The 11854-nt window shown below is 38.0% G+C and overlaps 1 protein-coding gene across 1 annotated transcript in view; it reads right to left on the bottom strand.

Moving 5' to 3' along the window:
- The window catches only part of DST (dystonin), a 288933-nt gene that overhangs the window by 87629 nt on the left and 189450 nt on the right, over positions 1–11854 (bottom strand). The window contains 6 exon segments of the mRNA XM_050972635.1: positions 70–278; positions 2155–2278; positions 4889–5065; positions 7451–7996; positions 9724–10005; positions 11328–11561. Of these exon segments, the coding sequence (XP_050828592.1) occupies positions 70–278; positions 2155–2278; positions 4889–5065; positions 7451–7996; positions 9724–10005; positions 11328–11561 (1572 nt within the window).

Genomic DNA, 11854 nt, shown 5'->3' with positions numbered 1-11854 from the left:
ATATTTTAATTCTTTCTTTAAATCTGAACTATCACACAACTGTTTCTTTTTTCAAAGAAGGCTACTTACAATGCTTTTACTAATAATGTCCTGAATAGCAGCAGAATTCAAAGGCACTTGATCTTGTTCTTTAAGGCTCTTTTCAACTCCTTCCATCCAATCAAGCATTTCATCCAAACCATCCTGCACACTTAGGGATCGTGTCAGAGTTACTTGAAGCTTCTCATTCCTTTCATTCACAGATTTGGATAAATTGTCATATCTTTCCACAATATCATCTGATAAAGAGAAGATATATTTCAATTTATTCTTCTAGCCAAACTAAGCTTTTAGCTTACTTCACCAGCACTTGCCAGTTGAGTCAAAAATTGCTACGTTAGAATGAAGAAAAAAAGCTCAGCTTTAGTCAGTAAAAACATGGAAGGAAAGACCAACAACTTCAAACAGAGCAAGATACACATTGGACAAGGGAAATGAGGGAATAGCATACAGCTGTACTTCCCAGTGTTAGAAACTGGTTTCCAAGTAGCTCTACCTTAAGACAGCTGTTGACTGTTCCCAGGAAATAAAAGAGCAGAGTATTAAGACAGCTCTTCTACAATTATGTCTCTTATGTTACTGTGAGATCTGAGAGGTTCTTCCAGATGGTTCTTCATTACACATCCAACACTTTCACAATAACTCTCTGAAAGCTACAAGCTCCATGCACCTCCCATAGAGTTTTATCACCAGCTCCAAAGAGTCAAGCCACCACTGTTCTGTTTTGTAGTTCTGCAAGTTACTTATGGGATTCTATGAAGAGATAGCTGGGTGATACACAGAGAGCAACTTCAAAACTTCACACAGTGACAGGTGAATGGCATGCTGACACTTCTGACAATTGATAGGAAAGAGTATTAGGTGTAGGTGATAAGGTTTTGGTGGTGGTAAGGGTTTGTTAGTGACAAGTTTTTTGGCTCATGTCAAACAGAGGGGGTCAAGGGCTGCTCCATGGAAGACAGATGGTTCCAGCCAACTCCAGCTGACCCATCACAGGGTATGGCTGAGCTCCTCAGCCAAACTGGTGGTGCCACTGGAAAAATGCACTTAAGAAAAGGGAAAAGACTGCATGGGACTGAGAAATGAGGGACAAGAAAGTATGAAAAGAGCCCTACAGACATGAAGGTCAGAGAAGAAAGAGGGATGCTCCAAGTGGTGGAGAAGAGATTCCCCTGAAGTCTGTGGAGGATAGAGGAGCAGATAACCACACTGCAGCACATGGAGGACCCAGGCTAGAGGAGGTGGATATTTCCTGAAGGAAACACACCCTACATCCACACTGGAAGAACATTAGCCTGAAAGATTTCAGCCTGCAGAGAGGTCCCTCCCTGGAGCAGGGGAAACGTGAGGAGGAAGCCACGGCAAAGAAATTACGGACTGGCCACAAACACCCATGTCCCATCCACACTGCACTGTGTGGCAGGGAGGGAGGGGGACTAATTGGGAAGGAAGAAGTGATGGTAAGCCCGGAAAAAAGAGTGGGGTGGGGGATAATGCTGCTGTAATTTGTTTTTGTTTGGCATTTCCCAATGTTTTATTTGCTTATTTGTTTTATTTGGCAATAAATGAAAGTTAATTTTTGCCAAGTCAAGTCTATTTTGCCCATGACAGTAAAAAGTGAGTGATCTCCCCATCTTTATGTCAACCTGTGGACTTTTCTACCTTAATTTTTACCCCATCCACTTGAGCAAGGGGAGTGAGAGAGAAGGTGGGTGGGCATCTGGTAGCCTGCCAAAATCAACACCTTCATGGGCAGTATCTTAAAGTTAGAAGGAAGTAATTCCTAAGCTAAGCAAACTTCAAATAACCGCTTGTAAACAGGCTCCTTGGAGTCATTTTTCCTCTGAGGAATTTATGATCCTCAGCAAATCACCACCTTTGCTCAGCAATCCATATTTCTGTAAAAAGAGAAAAATGAAATGACAGCAAATAGCATATGGATCCATGAAGGAGAGAGACCAACAATAAAATTACTGTGTTGTAATGACTTATGACTCAACAAAACATGGACTTCAACAGTGACATAAGAATGTGGAAGCTCTGTAATTTTTCTCTTCCAGAACATGCATGCAGACACAAGTGATAGAAAAGAGGCATTAAGAAAAGCAATTTTACCCAGTGTTTTCTGAATCTCATCTTTGTCTGGTGTCAGCTCTCCCCTTGTGTCCAATAACACTTCAGCAGCTTTTTTCAGTTTTTCTACAGCAATTTGGTGGTTAGACACTTGTCCCTGAAGAACCTGTAAAATTCCACTTTTATCAGTTATACTTTTCAGTACAGTTGATATTTACATAAGCAAGACTTGAGATACGTCACAAAACCTAAACTCAGTACTTGGAATAAACTAACTCTATTTGTGACCTCTCCTTAAGAAAAATCCTGACCAGTGGTTATGGCTGCTGTTAACCTTCTGGCCCTTGTTTTAGTTCATTCACTAGTTTAGTTCATTTAGTTCATCTTTTTTACCTTATGTTTTAGAATACTTGTCTGACCCAGCTTATTTCTTGCATGTAACTTCAAATGTGTCTTTTGATTAATTGTTTCTAAAGACCCTTTGTACAGACTATTAAAAACACATTTTTCAACTCAGCATCTAATAACAATTCAGAGGGAAAAGCATACAATCAGCAGCAGTTACACATTCACCAGCAGTGGTATTGACAAAGGATCAGGCTGATATTGAAGCACAAACAGGAATAGCTTGAAACAAGATGATTGCCTTCACAGTCAGGAACCCCTGAAGCAGTGTGGCTGAATTTTGCCTAGGTTTGTCCATCTAACCAAGGAACACTAGCCCAGCCATGATTTTCTCCAGAGTCAACAAAAACAGTAAGGCTGAATCAATTTCTAGATGTTTTATCTCTCTAGTGGGTTGGAGTACTTTAGGGTAAATAATCTTTAAATTATTTCAGGCCTCTCTGCTAATGTTTGTTTTGATTCACTTGAAACTTATACAAGTCCAAAATGAAGAGACATCTCATTTATTTTTTTTATATTCATTGATACTTAATGAATATATGAATTAAAAGGTAATCCTATGTGCCCTGCCAGCATAAAGAAATCTTGTCAGTGCATTCAGCACTGGTACCCAGGGCATAAGAGTGTGCCAGAGCACAGTAGATCATCTTGCTGACCCATTTGACACAATGAGTCTCTAAGAGATGTGAAGAGGCTTAGGCTAGCACTTGTGAAGAAAAAAGAAAAAAAATAAAAGAAAGAAACAAAGAAACAAAGAAAAAGATGTACCAGAAAACCTTGTATGCTAACAGAAGGCAAGCAAGCTGATGCCAGAGGCAGTGAAGAATATTCTGAAGAACAGTTAATCCCCATAAAAAGATTAGACCTCACCATGCTGCCAAGGTCTGTGTCTAGCTGGATTATCAGCTGCATGTGTTTGCTACAAGGGACAGCTTTAACTTGCAACACCTGACTTCCTTGAAATACTCTTTGTTTTGCTTTCATTAATTGGCTTGCTTTCTTCAGCCTCCTGTTTTTTCCCTTCCTTTGAATCTTTTGACCCCTCTCCCTTCTTCCCAACTCATAGCCATTGAGTGCTCTTTTGTGTGGCAAGTAATCCATGTAGACATTTCATAAAAAGAACTCTAGCACTCACTCCTTTTGTATTACATCCATGAAAATTTGCATTGTAGAGAATATAATTCATTTTGGAATAAGGAACAAAAAGTTTAAATGAAGCTTCAAACAGTAATTGGTTTTATTCCTACTCTTTCAGTGCTTGGAAGCACAAATGTACCTAAACATTCAATTGTTAGGAGTGCACAATTCACACTTTTAATTTTGTTGTCTTAAACATGGCTGTGATCTCTCTCCTTCTGCTGTCATGCACCAAAGTGCTGGGCATTTCCAGTGGCCCATTTGAAAGACACCATAGATAAATGTAACTACTGCTCAGGCTGAATGTGAGAGAAATGGTTAAAGCATGTACTTTCCAAAAGCCATTGACTATGATTTTTCAATAGCAAATGTGTCTGACCTGCACTGATACTTCACCAAGCACACACAAAACAGTGAGGAAGTGCCTGACCATTAGTCTTGCTCACTAAAAAACAAATAATCTTCCATTTTTTAATAGTACAGGTGATTGAATCTGCTTAAGAAAATATAATACTCAGTTCAAAGATGAAGACTGTATGAAACTTTATATTACTCACCATATACTTGGCTTCCTAAAGCCTTCTCCAAACCTACACTTTATACAGCTATCCAGAAGCTCTATCACTAATTTGTCTTGCCTATACTAGGATTCACATAAAGTCATGAGTTACCTCCTCAGTGACGAAAAATAAACAACACTTTTTCTGTGCAACAAAATTATGTTAAATTCACTCTCTGCAGGGTTTATAGCACTGGGTGAAGCTGAAACAGGCAGACAGACTACTCACATCACACTGTTCACCTGGTATGAGCCCTTTCATAATGAAGTAACACAAAATGTGAACAGAAAAAAATCAGAGTCACAGACAACAATCAAATGGACTGCTCTGTCTGGAACCCTATCCAAGCCTTATTCTGACAGCAAACCATAATCACTAAATCCTTTCTTAGTTTAAAAACTTTCCAGATTTCACCCTATAATTTGCTAAGAGATAGAAAACACATCTTGCTTTCACCACTACTAATGGCATCTTGGTACCCCATTTTTTTTCACCCAGTGCTTTTCCAGATATTTCTCTGGACAGGCAAATTTCAGAACCAGAGAACTGCATGCCCCCATGCAAGGCAAGAATTTGGCCTGCAGCCACTTGGATGATATTAGATCATCCTGTTTTCCAGACAAAAAACAGTTCCTTTTAGGACAAAAGTGCTGCTGTATTTCAAAGCTTTTTACCTTGGTTTCTTCAAGTTGTCTTTGGAGATTTTTGGGATCCACTGCAATTGGCTCTGACAATTGTTTGTTCACAGCTATTTCAGAGGCCTGGAGACCTGACAAAAGTCCAGATGAGGCATCTTCATAATGCTGGTATTTATCCACCAGGTCTTTAAGGTTATTTCCAAGGATGCTACACTAAAAGAGTAAAAAAGAAAAGCAAATACACAGGCATTAAACTGTGTGCTACCAATCTCTAAGTCATACATTCATTCCTGTTATACTGCATCATTTTTTCCAGCCATCATTTCACTAACTGATTTCTGAACTAAGACATGACAGCTGGAAAGGCTATGCAGGTCTTACCAGCTTGTGCTCCTAAAGGGTGATTTAGGATTAAACCACTGATGCAGGTGTGCAACTGGAATCTTACTTGGTGTACTAGAATAGGAAAAACTTCAGGAATAATGTTTGGTTCAGCAATATAAAGATTCTTTACGAGAACTCTGATAACAAAAACATGGAAAGCAAGTGGAAAAGAAAGCCACCAGAAGCTAGAATTTTTTTTTTAAATCAGGAGGAAAATGTGTGCTCATTAAAATACGGACAGTGGAGTACTGTTTTCATAACTACCTTACCTGTATAGTGAATCCAAAGTGGTATGGTTTGATATTGCCATATGCTTTGTTTCATTCATCTGAACAAGATCCTATTTGTCCTATATGTTAGCATGCCCCAAAATGTTTACAGAGAATTGTCACATAAAAAAGTCAGTGAAACTCTTTCAGACTTTCTGGAGATGGTTTCACAAGCAAAATCTGATTGTATCAAGTAATAATATTTATAAACAGTTACATTAAATATTTATATTCTGAACCTTCCAGAGACTGTATTTTAATATTCACAAATGGTACTTGGTCTCCATCTGGTGGGCAGGCACAGAACTTGCTTATTTATATAACCAGTTAACCAAGAACTGACTTTAAGATTCCTGCAACATACAAGCCTATAAAATCATGTCTCACACATGTGCAAATACATTTATATAAAAGTAAAAGCAATCTAAGTATTTATTAAAAGCAAGAAACTTTTACGAAAAACAAAAAAAAAAAGGTTACTACCAATTTATTTACAGCTGGGAAAATCTCACTAATTGTGGACAATCTCACTTTTTAGAATTCTGTCTTTAAAGACACAAAAGGTCTACTTTGTTCTGTGTATTTATTGTCAAATATTTAAAGCATGTCCCTTATAACCCTGGTAAATGCATATATGGAAAAGATAGCTTTTGGAAAATTGACATATCAAGCTGCTGGCATGGGATTTTTATGTGCATAAAAATAAGCTCTCTGAAAATTTTGCTATGGGATCTTTACATTCATTCTCGAAGTAATTCAATAAACCAACTGGAGAAATCTAACATGTCAATAGAGTTTTCAATTTAGCCGTCCTATTCATACTAGTTTAGCAGGAAAAGGAAAATGTGCTGCTGTAAATGTACTGCTGTCTTGACAAACCAAGAAAACAAGTTTTACACTGCTTTTTAAACCATGCAGCCAGATACATGTCTTTATAGAATTTACATTTCTGAGTATGAAAACCTTACAGAGATAAAAATTTCCAGATAAATACGGCCACTGTTGCAGACCAACACTGAACCAGTAGACATTGAAGCTCTAAGGAGTTCAGTTCACCTATGATCTTAGAAAAATACGAAATAGCAGTCCAAGGCTACTGACAGCAACTCTCTCTTCAATGGTTTGATTAATAATTATGTCAAGAGTTCACAGTTCTGGAATATTATCAACATTGAACAACACCTGGTTTTTTGAAAACAGCTGGAAATTGGCATGTGAGACTAGTTGGTGATGTTTTTCTAGTTCTATCAGAGATTCCATATGTGAACCTGGCACAGAGAGCTAGATTACCTTCCCTCTCTAAGGTACATGGAGGATTTTGCACTGCTAATTACTCATTAGTTAGACACTAATCTGATATTGTAAAGGATAAAATGTTTACTTGGCAGAGCAGTGGAAAATAATTGCTGTACTTAAATCACTAAGTTCTTTCATGCCTAATGCTGACAACAAAGGTCATATCAGGACGAACTATTTCAGGATACAAATTAAAATTAAAACTTTACATGCTATATTTGGCACAGTCTTTCTCTTCTTACACTCATTTTATTATCAGGGAGTCAAGTAAATAAACAGATGTGGGAAATATTGCAAGTGACATAAAGTAATATTATACATCTGAAAGTATTACAATTTCTTTCCTCCCCAAAACATTACTCAAGGCATTCTGAGCTGCCACAGTCTCAGAGCATGTTTAAGACTGGAAAGAACAATGAAGAACTCTGTTCTCATTTCTTCCTTATAACACAAAGTATCACCATTCAGATCTTTAGTTGTCTGACACTTGACTAAAGTACATCTTCTAGAAAAGCATCTTGTTCTGTTATCTAACTTCAAGAAACAAAGAATTTACAATTTCTCACGGTGTTTATTTCATCAGCTACCTCCTGCTAAATTGCTAAATAAATTACAGCAGTCATTACTATGCAGTAGAAATAAAACTTACCTTAGTATAGAGAGATTTGAAGCGATCTGAAGCTCTGTCCAGTTTGTTTTGCACTTCAGCATATGTAGCTGAAGTATCAATGCCATCTTTGTCAACCTTCACACCGTCTCTTTTGCTACATGACCTTGCAGCATCCAAAACTCTTTGTCCAGAAATTGTGATATAGCGTAAATCACCTTTGTGAGATATAACATCTTCTGAAAAACTCTTCTGCCTTTTCAGTTTGACCATAATACCGCTGAAGTCAGAAGCCCCTGCCTCCAAATTGTCAAGTTCTTGTTCTGCCTGCTGCAACCACGTTTCAAATTCACTATAGTCTGCATCGAATTTCTCCAATTCTTCCCTTAGAGAATGGGTCAATTTCATTTTTCGTTCTGATTCAGCCAAAGCAGTCTCATACTGAGCCTTCAGCTCTTTCATGTTCCTCTGCATCTTGTCCTTTTCTTCAGGGGTAAGGTAATGCCCTTGCTTCTCAAGCAGTGCCTGAGCAGACTGAGTTGCTACTATGATAGCCTGCTGCTGTGAAATAATTTTCTCGTGTTGAGCCTACAAATAAACGAATAAATTACAACCAGCACCCTCTCACATGGTTCCTTAGTAAAGGACATGTAAAACAAAGACCATCAAAATTATAAAAGGCTTTTCTAATTTTCATGTTGTTTATTATAAACCCCACATTTTGTCAGTAATTTTAGTGAAAGTGTGACTCTTGGTCACCATATTTCTGGGCAGTTAAAAAAAAATTACAAAATCTTCAATGGTAGTTTTTTCCATATAGCCACGGCCCTGTGGCAATGTTCAAGCATCATTGCAATTCAGCAACACCTAGATGCATACATCACACAAACATTTTCCCCTGTAATTCCAAAACACAACTTTGTAGTTTGACTTTGTCAATCTCTTTAACGTTTTTCCTAACAACATTAATTTGCTGATTATTTAGCATTTATGGTAGTGTACTTAGTGTAATCAAAATTTTCCTAATTCTCTGTTTCAAAATGGGATTTAACAAATAAAACATTCAAAGGTAGGGAACTTTCCAAATCAAAACTCTCCATGTCCCATTACTTATATTGTAGCTACCATTACAGACAAGAAGACCTAAAGGAGTAAAAGCATCAAACATAGTACAGATACTTTCTTCTTACACTCAGTGAACAAAAATTATTACTTGGGTTTTGAAATTGCATTTTTCAAAATCAAGAGCCATGATTCTTATCAAATATAGTTAGTTATAAAACAGGTCCAGTTGACATTAAAAATCAAGATACAATCTGTGCTTTCATATTTTTCAATCTCATAAAAATATTTAAGTCCAGGAACTAGTACTATATTCCAAATGAAAAGCATATTTCAAATATATTCTTTCAAAAAATTATTCACTCTTGAACATCTCCCATAAAAAAGAGCTATATAAAATAAACAGTATGTTTAGTATGTTTTTCTTCCATGACTGCAGTGGCCAATTATTTTGTAGGCACTAGGTGCAGAAATTAACTGTCAAAAAAATAGAAGTAAAAATATCATGTATACAAAACCCAATAATCCTATTTTCTCAGGTTGCTTTTGGGGTTTTGGTTTTGGGATTTTTTTAATAAAAAAGGAAATCCAAAATACTATCAGCTACAAGCATTATAATTTTTTGAAGGTGTCAATCAACTCACACTTAAGGGTTCTTGGTTTCTCAGCTGTAAGTCAGCAAATAAAACTAAAGTCTTATTATTTTAAATGCTTCCAACTTACCAGGAAAATCTATTTTTAAAATGCTGCACTGTAATTTTATGTAACTCAGTCTTCTGAAGCCTTGAAACACTGCTTTTCCATGTGTTAAAATTGTAGGAAATAAAAACTATAATTTCAGTAAACTATTATTTGCAGCAATTTGCAATCTGTAGATTAAAAGGGGATGAATCATCTGGGTATCACAAAGATTTTTGAAAAAGTCACATAAAGAGTATGAATTTATTGCTACTTTTTGCATTTCGTTTGCCTGCACCAATTTCTCACTACAAAAAATAATAGACTCACCACAAAGATTCTTTACATTTACCTTGCAGAATGTGTCCTTTCTCTCACTTTGCAGGAAACAGCTACAGTAATGGCAAAAAAGTGACAAATGTGCAATATATTCTAACTACTGAAATTTCTAGCACTGTGTATTACTATCTTCCTAGTACTTCCTCCAAAGCCTGTGACAGACAGGATGAGATTGAGTTCACTTATGTTGAATAAGGAGTGTACACCTAAATGCTGAATAAACCCAGTGACAATACCTTGACTTTCTGATACTGCTGGTTCAGATTATCATCTATGCTTTTCACTAGTCCATCCACCCGAGTTTCAATGTCTTGCTGCATTTCCAGCAGATTCCCATTGACATCATCCTCCTCTCCTTCCAAAACTTTCACATCTCCTTCTTCAAAGTGTGTGCCATTCTGTTCGATCACTTGCTTAAATTTCCGGCCATGCTCCGCTTCTTTATCCACATTTGATAACCAATCCAAAAGGTTTTCTATTGTATTTTTACTTTCTTCCAGCTGTTCTATGGCTGCAACCTACATTGAAATTTAACAGTTTCAATTTAGAAAGCTTCTTTAAAGATCACAAAGTATCAAATAAATATACAAATAAACCATTTAAAATACATTAACATCAAAGAAAAATTTTGATTAATATAAAGGTTGCTGTTTATTCTATAAGAGAATAAACCAAGAGTTTATTAGTTACCCAAATGAAATATGATATTAACCTCTCCACAGTTTATCAATATGTATTGGGTTTGCTTGGCCAGGTTTTGGAATCGGGGGGGCTGCAGGGGTGGCTTCTCTGATAAGCTGCCAGAAGCTTCCTTCATGTTCAACAGACCCAAAGCCAACCAGCTCCAGCATGGACCCACCACTTGCTAAGGCCAAGCCCATCAGCAATGGTGGTAAAAACTCTGGGATCACATAGCAAAAGGGTAAAAACAAAAAAGCATGAAAAACAGCAGCCTGAAGAGAGGGGTGAGAATATGTGAGAGGACCATCTCTGCAGACCCCAAGGTCAGTGCAGAAGGAGGGGTAGGAGGTACTCAAGGTGTCAGAGCTGAGATTCCCCTGCAGCCCCTGGTGCAGCCCATGTTGAGGCAGCTGTGCCCCTGCAGCCCATGGAGGGCCACAGGGGTGTAAAGATCCCCCTGCAGCCCTGGGAAGACCCCACTCCAGAGCACATGGATGACCAAAGGAAGCTGTGACCCTGTGGGAAGCCCACACTCAAGCAGGTTTGTGGCACAACTTGTGACCCCATGGGGTCATTCCACATACTGGAACAGTGTGCCTGGAAGGGACCCTGCTGGAGCCCATGGGAAGGACTCATGTTGGAGAAGTTCATAAAGGACTGGCTCCTGAGGGAGCCCAGACTGGAGCATGGCAAGAGTGTGAGGAGTCCTCCCCTTGAGGAGGAAGGAGTGGCAGAGACAACATGTGACGAACTGACCACAACCCACTTTCCCCATCCCCCTGGCACCAGTGGTGGGAATGAGGGAGAGAACTCCAGAGCTGAGCTCAGGAACAAGGGAGAGGTGCAGGGAAGTTATCTTTAAGATTTCATTTTTATTTCTCATTATCCTATTCTGATTTGATTGGTAATAAATTAATTTCCCCAAGTCAAGCCTGTTCTGCCTGTGACAGCAGTTGTGAGTGATGTCTCCCTGCCCTTATCTCAACCCACAAGGCTTTCACTAAATTTTCTCTCCTCTGTCCAGCTGAGGAAGGAAGTGATGGAAAGGCTTTTTGGCATCCAGACAAGGTCAACCCACCACACAACACTAAGTTGCACGACTAACACCATAAGACATAAAAAGGGTTTGAATAAAGGTATGAAACAGTTGCCTAAACACCTTTTCTGTTTCCTGCTTAATTGCTGTTGTCATAGCTTTATCCAGTTCTTTTTTGGACTCTTCTGCCTTCTGGCTAAGGAGCAAACACTTTGTCTTAGCTTCATTTAGTTTCTGTTCCAGAATAGTCTTGTCTTCTTGTGACAACTTTTCTCCATTCTCTTTCAAGAAGGCTTCAGTATTTTTCACAATCTCTGCCAGTGTCTGGGCACTTGTTCTCATGTCTTTTTGGATCTCCTTTTGACAAAAAAGAAAGCAAACAGGAGTAAGTAAATTATTCATGAGATCTTTCCAATTAACTCCATTGGAACTATCTCTCTTCTAGGAGTAAGAGAGACTGGTCCTTCCTAGCTGCACATGATACATTAATAAATTGCAGACAATTATTAAAATCAAAGGCAGACATCTGACAGTGTTGTTGCAGCTCAATCTAACTTTTTTTTAAATTGCAAATCTGTTTGCTTACAGTCCTATTCAGACTGAGCCCACTTTTTTCCCCTTTGTTCTACAGTTTAAATATTGTGTTTCCA

This window comes from Serinus canaria, chromosome 3 (assembly GCF_022539315.1).
Source record: "Serinus canaria isolate serCan28SL12 chromosome 3, serCan2020, whole genome shotgun sequence".
NCBI lineage: Eukaryota > Metazoa > Chordata > Aves > Passeriformes > Fringillidae > Serinus > Serinus canaria.
This window is presented reverse-complemented; position numbering and strand designations above follow the sequence as displayed.